Source organism: Schistocerca americana, chromosome 11 (genome assembly GCF_021461395.2).
Source record: "Schistocerca americana isolate TAMUIC-IGC-003095 chromosome 11, iqSchAmer2.1, whole genome shotgun sequence".
Taxonomy (NCBI): domain Eukaryota; kingdom Metazoa; phylum Arthropoda; class Insecta; order Orthoptera; family Acrididae; genus Schistocerca; species Schistocerca americana.
This window is the reverse complement of record NC_060129.1, coordinates 163,723,204-163,745,425: the sequence shown is the minus strand read 5'-3', so window position 1 is coordinate 163,745,425 and position 22,222 is coordinate 163,723,204. Positions and strand designations below refer to the sequence as shown.

The window sequence follows — 22,222 nt, the reverse complement described above, 5'->3', positions numbered from 1 at the left end:
GGTTTATGAGTAATGGGAAAAACGAAAATATGGGAAAAACGCAAATATGGGAAAAACGCAAATATGGGAAAAACGCAAATATGGGAAAAACGCAAATATGGGAAAAACGAAAATATGGGAAAAACGAGAATATGGGAAAAACGAAAATATGGGAAAAACGAAAATATGGGAAAAACGAAAATATGGGACAAACGCAAATATGGGACAAACGCAAATATGGGACAAACGCAAATATGGGACAAACGCAAATATGGGACAAACGCAAACATGGGACAAACGCAAATATGGGACAAACGCAAATATGGGACAAACGCAAATATGGGACAAACGCAAATATGGGACAAACGCAAATATGGGACAAACGCAAATATGGGACAAGCGCAAATATGGGACAAGCGCAAATATGGGACAAATGCAAATATGGAACAAACGCAAATATGGGACAAGCGCAAATATGGGACAAACGCAAATATGGGAAAAACGCAAATATGGGAAAAACGCCAATATGGGAAAAACGCAAATATGGGAAAAACGCAAATATGGGAAAAACGCAAATATGGGAAAAACTAAATATGGGAGAAACGCAAATATGGGAAAAACGCAAATATGGGAAAAACGCAAATATGGGAAAAACTCAAATATGGGAAAAACGCAAATATGGGACAAACGCAAATATGCGACGTACGTAAATATGGGACAAACGTAATTGTGGAACAAACGTAAATATGGGACAAAAGTAAATATGGGAGAAGAAAAATTTGGGGGCACAATTTGAGTAAAAGAAGGAATCGGTTGGTAGCATGGGTTTATGAGTAATGGGAAAAACGCGAATATGGGAAAAACGAAAGTATGGGAGAAACGCAAATAGGGGAAAAACGCAAATAGGGGAAAAACGCAAATAGGGGAAAAACGCAAATAGGGGAAAAACGCAAATATGGGAAAAACGCAAATATGGGAAAAACGCAAATATGGGAAAAACGCAAATATGGGAAAAACGCAAATATGGGAAAAACGCAAATATGGGAAAAACGCAAATATGGGAAAAACTAAATATGGGAGAAACGCAAATATGGGAAAAACGCAAATATGGGAAAAACGCAAATATGGGAAAAACTCAAATATGGGAAAAACGCAAATATGGGACAAACGCAAATATGCGACGTACGTAAATATGGGACAAACGTAATTGTGGAACAAACGTAAATATGGGACAAAAGTAAATATGGGAGAAGAAAAATTTGGGGGCACAATTTGAGTAAAAGAAGGAATCGGTTGGTAGCATGGGTTTATGAGTAATGGGAAAAACGCAAATATGGGAAAAACGAAAATATGGGAGAAACGCAAATAGGGGAAAGACGCAAATAGGGGAAAAACGCAAATAGGGGAAAAACGCAAATAGGGGAAAAACGCAAATATGGGAAAAACGCAAATATGGGAAAAACGCAAATATGGGACAAACGCAAATATGGGACAAACGCAAATATGGGACAAACGCAAATATGGGACAACGCAAATATGGGAAAAATGCAAATATGTGAAAACGCAAATATGGGAAAAACGCAAATATGGGAAAAACGCAAATATGGGAAAAACGAAAATATGGGAAAAACGCAAATATGGGAAGAACGCAAATATGGGAAAAACGCAAATATGGGAAAAACGCAAATATGGGAAAAACGCAAATATGGGAAAAACACAAATATGGGAAAAACGCAAATATGGGAAAAACGCAGATATGGGAAAAACGCAAATATGGGAAAAACGCAAATATGGGAAAAACGCAATTAAGGGAAAAACGCAAATATGGGAAAAACGCAAATATGGAAAAAACGCAAATATAGGAAAAACGCAAATATAGGAAAAAACGCAAATATGGGAAAAAACGGAAATGTGGGAAAAATGCAGATATGGGACAACTGCAAATATGGGAAAAAAGCAAATACGGGAAAAACGCAAATATGGGAAAAACGCAAATATGGGAAAAGCGCAAATATGGGAAAAACGCAGGTATGGGAAAAATGCAGATATGGGAAAAACGCAGATATGGGAAAAACGCGGGTATGGGACAAACACAGTGATGGGAAAAATGCAGAGATGGGAAAAATTCAGGTATGGGAAAAACGCAGATATGGGAAAAACGCAGATATGGGAAAAACGCAGATATGGGACAAACGCAGATATGAGACAAACGCAAATATAGGAAAAACGCAAATATAGGAAAAACGCAAATATGGGAAAAACGCAAATATGGGAAAAACGCAAATATGGGAAAAACGCAAATAAGGGAAAAACGCAAATATGGGAAAAACGCAAATATGGGAAAAACGCAAATATGGGAAAAACGCAAATATGGGAAACACGCAAATATGGAGAAAACGCAAATACGGGGAAAAACGCAAATATGGGGAAAAACGCTAATATGGGGAAAAACGCTAATATGGGAAAAAACGCTAATATCGGAAAAACGCAAATATGGGAAAAACGCAAATATGGGAATCACGCAAATATGGGAAACACGCAAATATGGGAAAAAACGCAAATATGGGAAAAAACGCAAATATGGGAAATATGCAGATATGGGACAAACGCAAATATGGGAAAAACGCAAATATGGGAAAAACGCAAATATGGGAAAAACGCAAATATAGGAAAAACGCAAATATGGGAAAAACGCAAATATGGAAAAAAAGCAAATATGGGAGAAAAAGCAAATATAGGGAAAACGCAAAAATGGGGAAAACGCAAATATGGGAAAAACGCAAATATGGGAAAAACGCAAATATGGGAAAAACGCAAATATGGGAAAAATGCAGATATGGGATAACTGCAAATATGGGAAAAGAGCAAATATGGGAAAAACGCATATATGGGAAAAACGCAAATATGGGAAAAACGCAAATATGGGAAAAACGCAAATAATGGAAAAACGCAAATAATGGAAAAAACGCAAATATGGGAAAAACGCAAATATGGGAAAAACGCAAATATGGGAAACACGCAAATATCGGAAAAACGCAAATATGGGAAAAACGCAAATATGGGAAACACGCAAATATGGGAAACACGCAAATATGGGAAACACGCAAATATGGGAAACACGCAAATATGGAGAAAACGCAAATTTGGGAAAACGCAAATATGGGGAAAAACGTTAATATGGGGAAAAACGCTAATATGGGAAACACGCAAATATGGGAAACACGCAAATATGGGAAACACGCAAATATGGGAAACACGCAAATATGGAGAAAACGCAAATTTGGGAAAACGCAAATATGGGGAAAAACGCTAATATGGGGAAAAACGCTAATATGGGAAACACGCAAATATGGGAAACACGCAAATATGGGAAACACGCAAATATGGGAAACACGCAAATATGGGAAACACGCAAATATGGGGAAAACGCAAATATGGGAAAAACGCAAATATGGGAAAGACGCAAATATGGGAAAAACGTTAATATGGGAAAAACGCAAATATGGGACAAACGCAAATATGGGACAAACGCAAATATGGGACAAACGCAAATATGGGACAAACGCAAATATGGGACAAACGCAAATATGCGACATACGTAAATATGGGACAAACGTAATTGTGGGACAAACGTAAATATGGGACAAAAGTAAATATGAGAGAAGAAAAATTTGGGGGCACAATTTGAGTAAAAGAAGTAATCGGTTGGTAGCATGGGTTTATGAGTAATGGGAAAAACGAAAATATGGGAAAAACGCAAATATGGGAAAAACGCAAATATGGGAAAAACGCAAATATGGGAAAAACGCAAATATGGGAAAAACGAAAATATGGGAAAAACGAGAATATGGGAAAAACGAAAATATGGGAAAAACGAAAATATGGGAAAAACGAAAATATGGGAAAAACGCAAATATGGGACAAACGCAAATATGGGACAAACGCAAATATGGGACAAACGCAAATATGGGACAAACGCAAATATGGGACAAACGCAAACATGGGACAAACGCAAATATGGGACAAACGCAAATATGGGACAAACGCAAATATGGGACAAACGCAAATATGGGACAAACGCAAATATGGGACAAACGCAAATATGGGACAAGCGCAAATATGGGACAAGCGCAAATATGGGACAAATGCAAATATGGAACAAACGCAAATATGGGACAAGCGCAAATATGGGACAAACGCAAATATGGGAAAAACGCAAATATGGGAAAAACGCAAATATGGGAAAAACGCAAATATCTGAAAAACGCAAATATGGGAAAAACGCAAATATGGGAAAAACGCAAATATGGGACAAATGCAAATATGCGACATACGTAATTGTGGGACAAACGTAAATATGGGACAAAAGTAAATATGGGAGAAGAAAAATTTGGGGGCACAATTTGAGTAAAAGAAGGAATCGGTTGGTAGCATGGGTTTATGAGTAATGGGAAAAACGCATATATGGGAAAAACGCAAATATGGGAAAAACGCAAATATGGGAAAAACGCAAATATGGGAAAAACGAAAATATGGGAAAAACGAAAATATGGGAAAAACGAAAATATGGGAAAAACGAAAATATGGGAAAAACGCAAATATGGGAAAAACGCAAATATGGGAAAAACGCAAATATGGGGAAAACGCAAATATGGGGAAAACGCAAATATGGGAAAAACGCAAATATGGGAAAAAAGCAAATATGGGAAAAACGCAAATATGGGGAAAACGAAAATATGGGGAAAACGCAAATATGGGGAAAACGCAAATATGGGTAAAACGAAAATATGGGAAAAACGCAAATATGGGAAAAACGCAAATATGGGAAAAACGAAAATATGGGAAAAACGAAAATATGGGAAAAACGAAAATATGGGAAAAACGAAAATATGGGAAAAACGAAAATATGGGAAAAACGAAAATATGGGACAAACGAAAATATGGGACAAACGCAAATATGGGAAAAACGCAAATATGGGAAAAACGCAAATATGGGAAAAACGCAAATATGGGAAAAACGCAAATATGGGAAAAACGCAAATATGGGACAAACGCAAATATGGGACAAACGCAGATATGAGACAAACGCAAATATAGGAAAAACGCAAATATAGGAAAAACGCAAATATGGGGAAAACGCAAATATGGGGAAAACGCAAATATGGGGAAAACGCAAATATGGGGAAAACGCAAATATGGGGAAAACGCAAATATGGGGAAAACGCAAATATGGGGAAAACGCAAAGATGGGGAAAACGCTAATATGGGAAAAACGCAAATATGGGGAAAACGCAAATATGGGACAAACGCAAATATGGGACAAACGCAAATATGGGACAAACGCAAATATGGGAAAAACGCACATATCCCATAAACGCACATATGGGAAAAACGCACATATGGGAAAAACGCACATATGGGAAAAACGCAAATATGGGAAAAACGCAAATATGGGAAAAACGCAAATATGGGAAAAACGCAAATATGGGAAAAACGCAAATATGGTACAAACGCAAATATGCGACATACGTAAATATGGGACAAACGTAATTGTCGGACAAACGTAAATATGGGACAAAAGTAAATATGGGAGAAGAAAAATTTGGGGGCACAATTTGAGTAAAAGAAGGAATCGGTTGGTAGCATGGGTTTATGAGTAATGGGAAAAACGCAAATATGGGAAAAACGAAAATATGGGAAAAACGCAAATATGGGAAAAACGCAAATATGGGAAAAATGCAAATATGGGAAAAACGCAAATATGGGAAAAACGCAAATATGGGGAAAACGCAAATATGGGGAAAACGCAAATATGGGGAAAACGCAAATATGGGGAAAACGCAAATATGGGGAAAACGCAAATATGGGGAAAACGCAAATATGGGGAAAACGCAAATATGGGAAAAACGCAAATATGGGAAAAACGCAAATATGGGGAAAACGCAAATATGGGAAAAACGAAAATATGGGAAAAACGAAAATATGGGAAAACCGAAAATACGGGAAAAACGCCAATATGGGAAACACGCAAATATGGGAAAAACGCAAATATGGGAAAAACGCAAATATGGGAAAAACGCAAATATGGGACAAACGCAAATATGGGACAAACGCAAATATGGGACAAACGCAAATATGGGACAAACGCAAATATGGGACAAACGCAAATATGGGAAAAACGCAGGTATGGGAAAAACGCAAATATGGGAAAAACGCAGGTATGGGAAAAATGCAGATATCGGAAAAACGCAGATATGGGAAAAACGCAGATATGGGAAAAACGCAAATATGGGAAAAAACGCAAATATGGGAAAAAACGCAAATATGGGAAAAAACGCAAATATGGGAAAACGCGAATGTGGGAAAAATGCAGATATGGGACAACTGCAAATATGGGAAAAAAGCAAATATGGGAAAAACGCAAATATGGGAAAAACGCAAATATGGGAAAAACGCAAATATGGGAAAAACGCAAATATGGGAAAAACGCAGGTATGGGAAAAATGCAGATATCGGAAAAACGCAGATATGGGAAAAACGCAGGTATGGGACAAACACAGAGATGGGAAAAACGCAGAGATGGGAAAAATTCAGGTATGGGAAAAACGCAGATATGGGAAAAACGCAGATATGGGACAAACGCAGATATGAGACAAACGCAGATATAGGAAAAACGCAAATATAGGAGAAACGCAAATATGGGAAAAACGCAAATATGGGAAAAACGCAAATATGGGAAAAACGCAAATATGGGAAAAACGCAAATATGGGAAAAACGCAAATATGGGAAAAACGCAAATATGGTAAAAACGCAAATATGGGAAAAACGCAAATATGGGAAAAACGCAAATATGGGAAAAACGCAAATATGGGAAAAACACAAATATGGGACAAACGCAAATATGCGACATACCTAAATATGGGACAAACGTAAATATGGGACAAACGTAATTGTGGGACAAACGTAAATATGGGACAAAAGTAAATATGGGAGAAGAAAAGTTTGGGGGCACAATTTGAGTAAAAGAAGGAATCGGTTGGTAGCATGGGTTTATGAGTAATGGGAAAAACGCAAATATGGGAAAAACGAAAATATGGGAAAAACGCAAATATGGGAAAAACGCAAATATGGGAAAAACGCAAATATGGGAAAAACGCAAATATGGGAAAAACGCAAATATGGGAAAAACGCAAAAATGGGAAAAACGCAAATATGGGAAAAACGCAAATTTGGGAAAAACGCAGGTATGGGAAAAATGCAGATATCGGAAAAACGCAGATATGGGAAAAACGCAGGTATGGGACAAACACAGAGATGGGAAAAACGCAGTGATGGGAAAAATTCAGGTATGGGAAAAACGCAGATATGGGAAAAACGCAGATATGGGAAAAACGCAGATATGGGACACACGCAGATATGGGACAAACGCAGATATGAGACAAACGCAAATATAGGAAAAACGCAAATATAGGAAAAACGCAAATATGGGAAAAACGTAAATATGGGAAAAACGCAAATATGGGAAAAACGCAAATATGGGAAAAACGCAAATATGGCAAAAACGCAAATATGGGAAAAACGCAAATATGGGACAAACGCAAATATGGGACAAACGCAATTATGGGAAAAACGCAAATATGGGACAAACGCAAATATGCGACATACGTAAATATGGGACAAAAGTAAATATGGGAGAAGAAAAATTTGGGGGCACAATTTGAGTAAAAGAAGGAATCGGTTGGTAGCATGGGTTTATGAGTAATGGGAAAAACGCAAATATGGGAAAAACGAAAATATGGGAAAAACGCAAATATGGGAAAAACGCAAATATGGGAAAAACGCAAATATGGGAAAAACGCAAATATGGGAAAAACGCAAATATGGGAAAAACGCAAATATGGGAAATACGCAAATATGGGATAAACGCAAATATGGGATAAACGCAAATATGGGATAAACGCAAATATGGGAAAAACGCAAATATGGGAAACACGCAAATATGGGAAACACGCAAATATGGGAAACACGCAAATATGGGGAACACGCAAATATGGGACAAACGCAAATATGGGACAAACGCAAATATGGGACAAACGCAAATATGGGAAAAACGCAAATATGGGACAAACGCAAATATGGGATAAACGCAAATATGGGAAAAACGCAAATATGGGAAAAACGCAAATATGGGAAAAACGCAAATATGGGAAAAACGCAAATATGGGAAAAACGCAAATATGGGAAAAACGCAAATATGGGAAAAACGCAAATATGGGACAAACGCAAATATGTGACATACGTAAATATGGGACAAACGTAATTGTGGGACAAACGTAAATATGGGACAAATGTAAATATGGGAGAAGAAAAATTTGGGGGCACAATTTGAGTAAAAGAAGGAATCGGTTGGTAGCATGGGTTTATGAGTAATGGGAAAGACGCAAATATGGGAAAAACGAAAATATGGGAAAAACGCAAATATGGGAAAAACGCAAATATGGGGAAAACGCAAATATGGGGAAAACGCAAATATGGGACAAACGCAAATATGGGACAAACGCAAATATGGGACAAACGCAAATATGGGACAAACGCAAATATGGGACAAACGCAAATATGGGACAAACGCAAATATGGGACAAACGCAAATATGGGACAAACGCAAATATGGGACAAACGCAAATATGGTACAAACGCAAATATGCGACATACGTAAATATGGGACAAACGTAATTGTCGGACAAACGTAAATATGGGACAAAAGTAAATATGGGAGAAGAAAAATTTGGGGGCACAATTTGAGTAAAAGAAGGAATCGGTTGGTAGCATGGGTTTATGAGTAATGGGAAAAACGCAAATATGGGAAAAACGAAAATATGGGAAAAACGCAAATATGGCAAAAACGCAAATATGGGAAAAATGCAAATATGGGAAAAACGCAAATATGGGAAAAACGCAAATATGGGGAAAACGCAAATATGGGGAAAACGCAAATATGGGGAAAACGCAAATATGGGGAAAACGCAAATATGGGGAAAACGCAAATATGGGGAAAACGCAAATATGGGGAAAACGCAAATATGGGAAAAACGCAAATATGGGAAATACGCAAATATGGGGAAAACGCAAATATGGGAAAAACGAAAATATGGGAAAAACGAAAATATGGGAAAACCGAAAATATGGGAAAAACGCCAATATGGGAAACACGCAAATATGGGAAAAACGCAAATATGGGAAAAACGCAAATATGGGAAAAACGCAAATATGGGACAAACGCAAATATGGGACAAACGCAAATATGGGACAAACGCAAATATGGGACAAACGCAAATATGGGACAAACGCAAATATGGGAAAAACGCAGGTATGGGAAAAACGCAAATATGGGAAAAACGCAGGTATGGGAAAAATGCAGATATCGGAAAAACGCAGATATGGGAAAAACGCAGATATGGGAAAAACGCAAATATGGGAAAAAACGCAAATATGGGAAAAAACGCAAATATGGGAAAAAACGCAAATATGGGAAAACGCGAATGTGGGAAAAATGCAGATATGGGACAACTGCAAATATGGGAAAAAAGCAAATATGGGAAAAACGCAAATATGGGAAAAACGCAAATATGGGAAAAACGCAAATATGGGAAAAACGCAAATATGGGAAAAACGCAGGTATGTGAAAAATGCAGATATCGGAAAAACGCAGATATGGGAAAAACGCAGGTATGGGACAAACACAGAAATGGGAAAAACGCAGAGATGGGAAAAATTCAGGTATGGGAAAAACGCAGATATGGGAAAAACGCAGATATGGGACAAACGCAGATATGAGACAAACGCAGATATAGGAAAAACGCAAATATAGGAAAAACGCAAGTATGGGAAAAACGCAAATATGGGAAAAACGCAAATATGGGAAAAACGCAAATATGGGAAAAACGCAAATATGGGAAAAACGCAAATATGGTAAAAACGCAAATATGGGAGAAACGCAAATATGGGAAAAACGCAAATATGGGAAAAACGCAAATATGGGAAAAACAAAAATATGGGAAAAACGCAAATATGGGACAAACGCAAATATGCGACATACCTAAATATGGGACAAACGTAAATATGGGACAAACGTAATTGTGGGACAAACGTAAATATGGGACAAAAGTAAATATGGGAGAAGAAAAGTTTGGGGGCACAATTTGAGTAAAAGAAGGAATCGGTTGGTAGCATGGGTTTATGAGTAATGGGAAAAACGCAAATATAGGAAAAACGAAAATATGGGAAAAACGCAAATATGGGAAAAACGCAAATATGGGAAAAACGCAAATATGGGGAAAACGCAAATATGGGAAAAACGCAAATATGGGAAAAACGCAAATATGGGAAAAACGCAAATATGGGAAAAACGCAAATTTGGGAAAAACGCAGGTATGGGAAAAATGCAGATATCGGAAAAACGCAGATATGGGAAAAACGCAGGTATGGGACAAACACAGAGATGGGAAAAACGCAGTGATGGGAAAAATTCAGGTATGGGAAAAACGCAGATATGGGAAAAACGCAGATATGGGAAAAACGCAGATATGGGACACACGCAGATATGGGACAAACGCAGATATGAGACAAACGCAAATATAGGAAAAACGCAAATATAGGAAAAACGCAAATATGGGAAAAACGTAAATATGGGAAAAACGCAAATATGGGAAAAACGCAAATATGGGAAAAACGCAAATATGGCAAAAACGCAAATATGGGAAAAACGCAAATATGGGACAAACGCAAATATGGGACAAACGCAATTATGGGAAAAACGCAAATATGGGACAAACGCAAATATGCGACATACGTAAATATGGGACAAAAGTAAATATGGGAGAAGAAAAATTTGGGGGCACAATTTGAGTAAAAGAAGGAATCGGTTGGTAGCATGGGTTTATGAGTAATGGGAAAAACGCAAATATGGGAAAAATGAAAATATGGGAAAAACGCAAATATGGGAAAAACGCAAATATGGGAAAAACGCAAATATGGGAAAAACGCAAATATGGGAAAAACGCAAATATGGGAAAAACGCAAATATGGGAAATACGCAAATATGGGATAAACGCAAATATGGGATAAACGCAAATATGGGAAAAATGCAGATATGGGACAAACGCAAATATGGGAAAAACGCAAATATGGGAAAAACGCAAATATGGGAAAAACGCAAATATGGGAAAAACGCAAATATGGGAAAAACGCAAATATGGGAAAAAAAGCAAATATGGGAAAAAAAGCAAATATGGGAAAAAAAGCAAATATGGGAAAAACGCAAATATGGGAAAAACGCAAATATGGGAAAAACGCAAATATGGGAAAAACGCAAATATGGGAAAAACGCAAATATGGGAAAAACGCAAATATGGGAAAAACGCGAATATGGGAAAAACGCAAATATGGGAAAAACGCAAATATGGGAAAAACGCAAATATGGGAAAAACGCAAATATGGGAAAAACGCAAATATGGGAAAAACGTAAATATGGGAAAAACGTAAATATGGGAATAACGCAAATATGGGAAAAATGCAAATATGAGAAAAAAGCAAATATGGGAAAAACGTAAATATGGGAAAAACGCAAATATGGGAAAAACGCAAATATGGGAAAAACGCAAAATTAGGAAAAACGCAAATATGGGACAAACGCAAAAATGGGAATAACGCAAATATGGGAAAAACGTAAATATGGGACAAACGCAAATATGGGACAAACGCAAATATGGGACAAACGCAAATATGGGACAAACGCAAATATGCGACATACGTAAATATGGGACAAACGTAATTGTGGGACAAACGTAAATATGGGTCAAAAGTAAATATGGGAGAAGAAAAATTTGGGGGCACAATTTGAGTAAAAGAAGGAATCGGTTGGTAGCATGGGTTTATGAGTAATGGGAAAAACGCAAATATGGGAAAAACGAAAATATGGGAAAAACGCAAATATGGGAAAAACGCAAATATGGGAAAAACGCAAATATGGGAAAAACGCAAATATGGAAAAACGCAAATATGGGAAAAACGCAAATATGGGAAGAACGCAAATATGGGAAAATCGCAAATATGGGAAAAACGAAAATATGGGAAAAACGAAAATATGGGAAAAACGAAAATATGGGAAAAACGAAAATATGGGAAAAACGAAAATATAGGAAAAACGAAAATATGGGAAAAACGAAAATATGGGAAAAACGAAAATATGGGAAAAACGCAAATATGGGTACAAACGCAAATATGGGACAAACGCAAATATGGGACAAACGCAAATATGGGACAAACGCAAATATGGGACAAACGAAAATATGGGACAAACGCAAATATGGGACAAACGCAAATATGGGACAAACGCAAATATGGGACAAACGTAAATATGGGACAAACGCAAATATGGGACAAACGCAAATATGGGACAAACGCAAATATGGGACAAACACAAATATGGGAAAAAAGCAAATATGGGACAAATGCAAATATGCGACATACGTAATTGTGGGACAAACGTAAATATGGGACAAAAGTAAATATGGGAGAAGAAAAATTTGGGGGCACAATTTGAGTAAAAGGAGGAATCGGTTGGTAGCATGGGTTTATGAGTAATGGGAAAAACGCAAATATGGGAAAAACGCAAATATGGGAAAAACGCAAATATGGGAAAAACGCAAATATGGGAAAAACGCAAATATGGGAAAAACGCAAATATGGGAAAAACGAAAATATGGGAAAAACGCAAATATGGGAAAAACGCAAATATGGGAAAAACGCAAATATGGGAAAAACGCAAATATGGGAAAAAACGCAAATATGGGAAAAAACACAAATGTGGGAAAAATGCAGATATGGGACAACTGCAAATATGGGAAAAAAGCAAATATGGGAAAAACGCAAATATGGGAAAAACGCAAATATGGGAAAAACACAAATATGGGAAAAACGCAACTATGGGAAAAACGCAGGTATGGGAAAAATGCAGATATCGGAAAAACGCAGATATGGGAAAAACGCAGGTATGGGACAAACGCAGAGATGGGAAAAACGCAGAGATGGGAAAAATTCAGGTATGGGAAAAACGCAGATATGGGAAAAACGCAGATATGGGACAAACGCAGATATGGGACAAACGCAAATATGGGACAAACGCAAATATGGGACAAACGCAAATATGGGACAAACGCAAATATGGGACAAACGCAAATATGGGACAAACGCAAATATGGGAAAAACGCAAATATGGGACAAACGCAAATATGCGACATACGTAAATGTGGGACAAACGTATTCGTGGGACAAACGTAAATATGGGACAAAAGTAAATATGGGAGAAGAAAAATTTGGGGGCACAATTTGAGTAAAAGAAGGAATCGGTTGGTAGCATGGGTTTATGAGTAATGGGAAAAACGCAAATATGGGAAAAACGAAAATATGGGAAAAACGCAAATATGGGAAAAACGCAAATATGGGAAAAACGCAAATATGGGAAAAACGCAAATATGGGAAAAACGCAAATATGGGAAAAACGCAAATATGGGAAAAACGCAAATATGGGAAAAACGCAAATATGGGAAAAACGCAGGTATGGGAAAAACGCAGGTATGGGAAAAATTCAGATATCGGAAAAACGCAGATATGGGAAAAACGCAGGTATGAGACAAACACAGAGATGGGAAAAACGCAGAGATGGGAAAAATTCAGGTATAGGAAAAACGCATATATGGGAAAAACGCAGATATGGGACAAACGCAGATATGAGACAAACGCAAATATAGGAAAAACGCAAATATGGGAAAAACGCAAATATGGGAAAAACGCAAATATGGGAAACACGTAAATATGGGAAAAACGCAAATATGGGAAAAACGCAAATATGGGAAAAACGCAAATATGGGAAAAACGCAAATATGGGAAAAACGCAAATATGGGAAAAACGCAAATATGGGAAAAACGCAAATATGGGAAAAACGCAAATATGGGACAAACGCAAATATGGGACAAACGCAAATATGGGAAAAACGCAAATATGGGACAAACGCAAATATGGGACAAACGCAAATATGCGACACACGTAAATATGGGACACACGTAAATATGGGACAAACGTAATTGTGGGACAAACGTAAATATGGGACAAAAGTAAATATGGGAGAAGAAAAATTTGGGGGCACAATTTTAGTAAAAGAAGGAATCGGTTTGTAGCATGGGTTTATGAGTAATGGGTAAAACGCAAATATGGGAAAAACGCAAATATGGAAAAAACGCAAATATGGGAAAAACGCAAATATGGGATAAACGCAAATATGGGAAACACGCAAATATGGGAAACACGCAAATATGGGGAAAACGCAAATATGGGGAAAACGCAAATATGGGGAAAACGCAAATATGGGGATAACGCTAATATGGGGAAAACGCTAATATGGGAAAAACGCAAATATGGGAAAAACGCAAATATGGGACAAACGCAAATATGGGACAAACGCAAATATAGGACAAACGCAAATATGGGACAAACGCAAATATGGGAAAAACGCAAATATGGGAAAAACGCAAATATGGGAAAAACGCACATATGGGAAAAACGCACATATGGGAAAAACGAAAAAATGGGAAAAACGCAAATATGGGAAAAACGCAAATATGGGAAAAACGCAAATATGGGAAAAACGCAAATATGGGACAAACGCAAATATGCGACATACGTAAATATGGGACAAACGTAATTGTGGGACAAACGTAAATATGGGACAAAAGTAAATATGGGAGAAGAAAAATTTGGGGGCACAATTTGAGTAAAAGAAGGAATCGGTTGGTAGCATGGATTTATGAGTAATGGGAAAAACGCAAATATGGGAAAAACGAAAATATGGGAAAAACGAAAATATGGGAAAAACGCAAATATGGGAAAAACGCAAATATGGGAAAAACGCAAATATAGGAAAAACGCAAATATGGGAAAAACGCAAATATGGGAAAAACGCAAATATGGGAAAAACGCAAATATGGGGAAAACGCAAATATGGGGAAAACGCAAATATGGGGAAAACCCAAATAGGGGGAAAACGCAAATATGGGGAAAACGCAAATATGGGGAAAACGCAAATATGGGCAAAACGAAAATATGGGGAAAACGCAAATATGGGGAAAACGCAAATATGGGAAAAACGAAAATATGGGAAAAACGAAAATATGGGAAAAACGAAAATATGGGAAAAACGAAAATATGGGAAAAACGAAAATATGGGAAAAACGCAAATATGGGAAAAACGCAAATATGGGAAAAACGCAAATATGGGACAAACGCAAATATGGGACAAACGCAAATATGGGACAAACGCAAATATGGGACAAACGCAAATATGGGACAAACGCAAATATGGGAAAAACGCAAATATGGGGAAAACGCAAATATGGGAAAAACGCAGGTATGGGAAAAATGCAGATATCGGAATATCGCAGATATGGGAAAAACGCAGATATGGGAAAAACGCAAATATGGGAAAAAACGCAAATATGGGAAAAAACGCAAATATGGGAAAAAACGCAAATGTGGGAAAAATGCAGATATGGGACAACTGCAAATATGGGAAAAAAGCAAATATGGGAAAAACGCAAATATGGGAAAAACGCAAATATGGGAAAAACGCAAATATGGGAAAAACGCAGGTATGGGAAAAATGCAGATATCATAAAAACGCAGATATGGGAAAAACGCAGGTATGGGACAAACACAGAGATGGGAAAAACGCAGAGATGGGAAAAATTCAGGTATGGGAAAAACGCAGATATGGGAAAAACGCAGATATGAGACAAACGCAGATATGAGACAAACGCAGATATAGGAAAAACGCAAATATAGGAAAAACGCAAATATAGGAAAAACGCAAATATGGGAAAAACGCAAATATGGGAAAAACGCAAATATGGGAAAAACGAAAATATGGGACACACGCAAATATGGGGCAAACGCAAATATGGGACAAACGCAAATATGGGACAAACGCAAATATGGGACAAACGCAAATATGGGACAAACGCAAATATGGGACAAACGCAAGTATGGGACAAACGCAAGTATGGGACAAACGCAAATATGGGACAAACGCAAATATGGGACAAACGCAAATATGGGACAAACGCAAATATGGGACAAACGCAAATATGGGAAAAACGCAAATATGGGGAAAAACGCAAATATGGGGAAAAACGCAAATATGGGGAAAAACGCAAATATGGGGAAAAACGCAAATATGGGAAAAACTCAAATATGGGAAAAACGCAAATATGGGAAAAACGCAAATATGTAAAAAACGCAAATATGGGAAAAACGCAAATATGGGAAAAACGCAAAAATGGGAAAAACGCAAATATGGGAAAAACGCAAATATGGGAAAAACGCAAATATGGGAAAAACGCAAATATGGGAAAAACGCAAATATGGGAAAAAACGCAAATATGGGAAAAAACGCAAATGTTTGAAAAATGCAGATATGGGACAACTGCAAATATGGGAAAAACGCAAATATGGGAAAAACGCAAATATGGGAAAAACGCAAATATGGGAAAAACGCAAATATGGGAAAAACGCAAATATGGTAAAAACGCAAATATGGGAAAAACGCAAATATGGGAAAAACGCAAATATGGGAAAAACGCAAATATGGGAAAAACGCAAATATGGGACAAACGCAAATATGGGACAAACGCAAATATGGGACAAACGCAAATATGGGACAAATGCAAATATGGGACAAACGCAAATATGGGAAAAACGCAAATATGGGACAAACGCAGATATGCGACATACGTAAATATGGGACAAACGTAATTGTGGGACAAACGTAAATATGGGACAAAAGTAAATATGGGAGAAGAAAAATTTGGGGGCACAATTTGAGTAAAAGAAGGAATCGGTTGGAAGCATGGCTTTATGAGTAATGGGAAAAACGCAAATATGGGAAAAACGAAAATATGGGAAAAACGCAAATATGGGAAAAACGCAAATATGGGAAAAACGCAAATATGGGAAAAACGCAAATATGGGATAAACGCAAATATGGGAAAAACGCAAATATGGGAAAAACGCAAATATGGGAAAAACGCAAATATGCGAAAAACGCAAATATGGGAAAAACGCAAATATGGGAAAAACGCAAATATGGGAAAAACGCAAATATAAAAAAAACGCAAATATGGGAAAAACGCAGGTATGGGGAAAATGCAGATATCGGAAAAACGCAGATATGGGAAAAACGCAGGTTTGGGACAAACACAGAGATGGGAAAAACGCAGAGATGGGAAAAATTCAGGTATGGGAAAAACGCAGATATGGGAAAAACGCAGATATGGGAAAAACGCAGATATGGGACAAACGCAGATATGAGACAAACGCAAATATAGGAAAAACGCAAATATGGGAAAAACGCAAATATGGGAAACACGCAAATATGGGAAAAACGCAAATATGGGAAAAACGCAAATATGGGAAAAACGCAAATATGGGAAAAACGCAAATATGGGACAAACGCAAATATGGGACAAACGCAAATATGGGAAAAACGCAAATATGGGACAAACGCAAATATGGGACAAACGCAAATATGGGACAAACGCAAATATGGGACAAACGCAAATATGGGACAAACGCAAATATGCGACACACGTAAATATGGGACACACGTAAATATGGGACAAACGTAATTGTGAGACAAACGTAAATATGGGACAAAAGTAAATATGGGAGAAGAAAAATTTGGGGGCACAATTTTAGTAAAAGAAGGAATCGGTTGGTAGCATGGGTTTATGAGTAATGGGTAAAACGCAAATATGGGAAAAACGAAAATATGGGAAAAACGCAAATATGGAAAAAACGCAAATATGGGAATAACGCAAATATGGGAAAAACGCAAATATGGGAAAAACGCAAATATGGGAAAAACGCAAATATGGGGAAAACGCAAATATGGGGAAAACGCAAATATGGGGAAAACGCAAATATGGGGAAAACGCAAATATGGGGAAAACGCTAATATGGGAAAAACGCTAATATGGGAAAAACGCTAATATGGGAAAAACGCAAATATGGGAAAAACGCAAATATGGGACAAACGCAAATATGGGACAAACGCAAATATGGGGAAAACGCAAATATGGGAAAAACGCAAATATGGGAAAAACGCACATATGGGAAAAACGCACATATGGGAAAAACGCACATTTGGGAAAAACGCACATATGGGAAAAACGCAAATATGGGAAAAACGCAAATATGGGAAAAACGCAAATATGGGAAAAACGCAAATATGGGAAAAACGCAAATATGGGACAAACGCAAATATGCGACATACGTAAATATGGGACAAACGTAATTGTGGGACAAACGTAAATATGGGACAAAAGTAAATATGGGAGAAGAAAAATTTGGGGGCACAATTTGAGTAAAAGAAGGAATCGGTTGGTAGCATGGGTTTATGAGTAATGGGAAAAACGCAAATATGGGAAAAACGAAAATATGGGAAAAACGCAAATATGGGAAAAACGCAAATATGGGAAAAACGCAAATATGGGAAAAACGCAAATATGGGAAAAACGCAAATATGGGAAAAACGCAAATATGGGAAAAACGCAAATATGGGGAAAACGCAAATATGGGGAAAACGCAAATATGGGGAAAACGCAAATATGGGGAAAACGCAAATATGGGGAAAACGTAAATATGGGGAAAACGCAAATATGGGAAAAACGAAAATCTGGGAAAAACGAAACTATGGGAAAAACGAAAATATGGGGAAACGCAAATATGGGAAAAACGCAAATATGGGACAAACGCAAATATGGGACAAACGCAAATATGGGACAAACGCAAATATGGGACAAACGCAAATATGGGACAAACGCAAATATGGGAAAAACGCAAATATGGGAAAAACGCAAATATGGGAAAAACGCAGGTATGGGAAAAACGCAGATATCGGAAAAACGCAGATATGGGAAAAACGCAGATATGGGAAAAACGCAAATATGGGAAAAAACGCAAATATGGGAAAAAACGCAAATATGGGAAAAAACGCAAATGTGGGAAAAATGCAGATATGGGACATTTGCAAATATGGGAAAAACGCAAATATGGGAAAAACGCAAATATGGGAAAAACGCAAATATGGGAAAAACGCAGAGATGGGAAAATTTCAGGTGTGGGAAAAACGCAGATATGGGAAAAACGCAGATATGGGAAAAACGCAGATATGGGAAATACGCAGATATGGGACAAACGCAGATATAGGAAAAACGCAAATATGGGAAAAACGCAAATATGGGAAAAACGCAAATATGGGAAAAACGCAGGTATGGGAAAAACGCAGATATCGGAAAAACGCAGATATGGGAAAAACGCAGATATGGGAAAAACGCAAATATGGGAAAAAACGCAAATATGGGAAAAAACGCAAATATGGGAAAAAACGCAAATGTGGGAAAAATGCAGATATGGGACATTTGCAAATATGGGAAAAACGCAAATATGGGAAAAACGCAAATATGGGAAAAACGCAAATATGGGAAAAACGCAAATATGGGAAAAACGCAAATATGGGAAAAACGCAGAGATGGGAAAAATTCAGGTATGGGAAAAACGCAGATATGGGAAAAACGCAGATATGGGAAAAACGCAGATATGGGAAATACGCAGATATGGGACAAACGCAGATATAGGAAAAACGCAAATATGGGAAAAACGCAAATATGGGAAAAACGCAAATATGGGAAAAACGCAAATATGGGAAAAACGCAAATATGGGAAAAAAGCAAATATGGGAAAAACGCAAATATGGGAAAAACGCAAATATGGGAAAAACGCAAATATGGGAAAAACGCAAATATGGGCAAACGCAAATATGCGACATACGTAAATATGGGACAAACGTAATTGTGGGACAAACGTAATTGTGGGACAAACGTAAATATGGGACAAAAGTAAATATGGGACAAAAGTAAATATGGGAGAAGAAAAATTTGGGGGCACAATTTGAGTAAAAGAAGGAATCGGTTGGTAGCATGGGTTTATGAGTAATGGGAAAAACGCAAATATGGGAAAAACGAAAATATGGGAAAAACGCAAACATGGGAAAAACGCAAATATGGGAAAAACGCAAATATGGGAAAAACGCAAATATGGGAAAAACGCAAATATGGGAAAAACGCAAATAAGGGAAAAACGCAAATATGGGAAAAACGCAAATATGGGAAAAACGCAAATATGGGAAAAACGCAGGTATGGGAAAAACGCAGGTATGGGAAAAACGCAGATATCGGAAAAACGCAAATATGGGACAAACGCAAATATGGGACAAACGCAAATATGGGACAAACGCAAATATGGGACAAATGCAAATATGGGACAAATGCAAATATGGGAAAAACGCAAATATGGGACAAACGCAGATATGCGACATACGTAAATATGGGACAAACGTAATTGTGGGACAAACGTAAATATGGGACAAAAGTAAATATGGGAGAAGAAAAATTTGGGGGCACAATTTGAGTAAAAGAAGGAATCGGTTGGTAGCATGGCTTTATGAGTAATGGGAAAAACGCAAATATGGGAAAAACGAAAATATGGGAAAAACGCAAATATGGGAAAAACGCAAATATGGGAAAAACGCAAATATGGGAAAAACGCAAATATGGGATAAACGCAAATATGGGAAAAACGCAAATATGGGAAAAACGCAAATATGGGAAAAACGCAAATATGCGAAAAACGCAAATATGGGAAAAACGCAAATATGGGAAAAACGCAAATATAAAAAAAACGCAAATATGGGAAAAACGCAGGTATGGGGAAAATGCAGATATCGGAAAAACGCAGATATGGGAAAAACGCAGGTTTGGGACAAACACAGAGATGGGAAAAACGCAGAGATGGGAAAAATTCAGGTATGGGAAAAACGCAGATATGGGAAAAACGCAGATATGGGAAAAACGCAGATATGGGACAAACGCAGATATGAGACAAACGCAAATATAGGAAAAACGCAAATATGGGAAAAACGCAAATATGGGAAACACGCAAATATGGGAAAAACGCAAATATGGGAAAAACGCAAATATGGGAAAAACGCAAATATGGGAAAAACGCAAATATGGGACAAACGCAAATATGGGACAAACGCAAATATGGGAAAAACGCAAATATGGGACAAACGCAAATATGGGACAAACGCAAATATGGGACAAACGCAAATATGGGACAAACGCAAATATGCGACACACGTAAATATGGGACACACGTAAATATGGGACAAACGTAATTGTGAGACAAACGTAAATATGGGACAAAAGTAAATATGGGAGAAGAAAAATTTGGGGGCACAATTTTAGTAAAAGAAGGAATCGGTTGGTAGCATGGGTTTATGAGTAATGGGTAAAACGCAAATATGGGAAAAACGAAAATATGGGAAAAACGCAAATATGGAAAAAACGCAAATATGGGAATAACGCAAATATGGGAAAAACGCAAATATGGGAAAAACGCAAATATGGGAAAAACGCAAATATGGGGAAAACGCAAATATGGGGAAAACGCAAATATGGGGAAAACGCAAATATGGGGAAAACGCAAATATGGGGAAAACGCTAATATGGGAAAAACGCTAATATGGGAAAAACGCTAATATGGGAAAAACGCAAATATGGGAAAAACGCAAATATGGGACAAACGCAAATATGGGACAAACGCAAATATGGGGAAAACGCAAATATGGGAAAAACGCAAATATGGGAAAAACGCACATATGGGAAAAACGCACATATGGGAAAAACGCACATTTGGGAAAAACGCACATATGGGAAAAACGCAAATATGGGAAAAAGGCAAATATGGGAAAAACGCAAATATGGGAAAAACGCAAATATGGGAAAAACGCAAATATGGGACAAACGCAAATATGCGACATACGTAAATATGGGACAAACGTAATTGTGGGACAAACGTAAATATGGGACAAAAGTAAATATGGGAGAAGAAAAATTTGGGGGCACAATTTGAGTAAAAGAAGGAATCGGTTGGTAGCATGGGTTTATGAGTAATGGGAAAAACGCAAATATGGGAAAAACGAAAATATGGGAAAAACGCAAATATGGGAAAAACGCAAATATGGGAAAAACGCAAATATGGGAAAAACGCAAATATGGGAAAAACGCAAA

The 22,222-nt window shown here is 37.3% G+C and overlaps 7 protein-coding genes across 7 annotated transcripts; all 7 read left to right on the top strand.

The window, feature by feature from the left end:
* The first annotated feature begins 29 nt into the window (after positions 1–29).
* LOC124553444 lies at positions 30–689 on the top strand. Its single transcript, XM_047127305.1, has one exon. It carries the CDS (start codon positions 30–32, stop codon positions 687–689), a length of 660 nt encoding a protein of 219 aa, XP_046983261.1.
* Positions 690–4,426: 3,737 nt separating this feature from the next.
* On the top strand, positions 4,427–5,059 carry LOC124553443. Its single transcript, XM_047127304.1, has one exon. It carries the CDS (start codon positions 4,427–4,429, stop codon positions 5,057–5,059), a length of 633 nt encoding a protein of 210 aa, XP_046983260.1.
* Positions 5,060–5,672: 613 nt separating this feature from the next.
* On the top strand, positions 5,673–6,647 carry LOC124553441. The gene has a single exon (XM_047127303.1). The coding sequence runs from the start codon at positions 5,673–5,675 to the stop codon at positions 6,645–6,647; it is 975 nt and encodes a 324-aa protein (XP_046983259.1).
* Positions 6,648–7,073: 426 nt separating this feature from the next.
* Positions 7,074–7,451, top strand: LOC124553440 (LWamide neuropeptides-like). The gene has a single exon (XM_047127302.1). It carries the CDS (start codon positions 7,074–7,076, stop codon positions 7,449–7,451), a length of 378 nt encoding a protein of 125 aa, XP_046983258.1.
* A 4,485-nt stretch (positions 7,452–11,936) lies between these two features.
* LOC124553439 lies at positions 11,937–12,512 on the top strand. Its single transcript, XM_047127301.1, has one exon. The coding sequence runs from the start codon at positions 11,937–11,939 to the stop codon at positions 12,510–12,512; it is 576 nt and encodes a 191-aa protein (XP_046983257.1).
* A 109-nt stretch (positions 12,513–12,621) lies between these two features.
* Positions 12,622–13,284, top strand: LOC124553438 (LWamide neuropeptides-like). The gene has a single exon (XM_047127300.1). It carries the CDS (start codon positions 12,622–12,624, stop codon positions 13,282–13,284), a length of 663 nt encoding a protein of 220 aa, XP_046983256.1.
* A 5,209-nt stretch (positions 13,285–18,493) lies between these two features.
* LOC124553437 lies at positions 18,494–19,726 on the top strand. The gene has a single exon (XM_047127299.1). It carries the CDS (start codon positions 18,494–18,496, stop codon positions 19,724–19,726), a length of 1,233 nt encoding a protein of 410 aa, XP_046983255.1.
* The last annotated feature ends 2,496 nt before the right edge of the window (positions 19,727–22,222 follow it).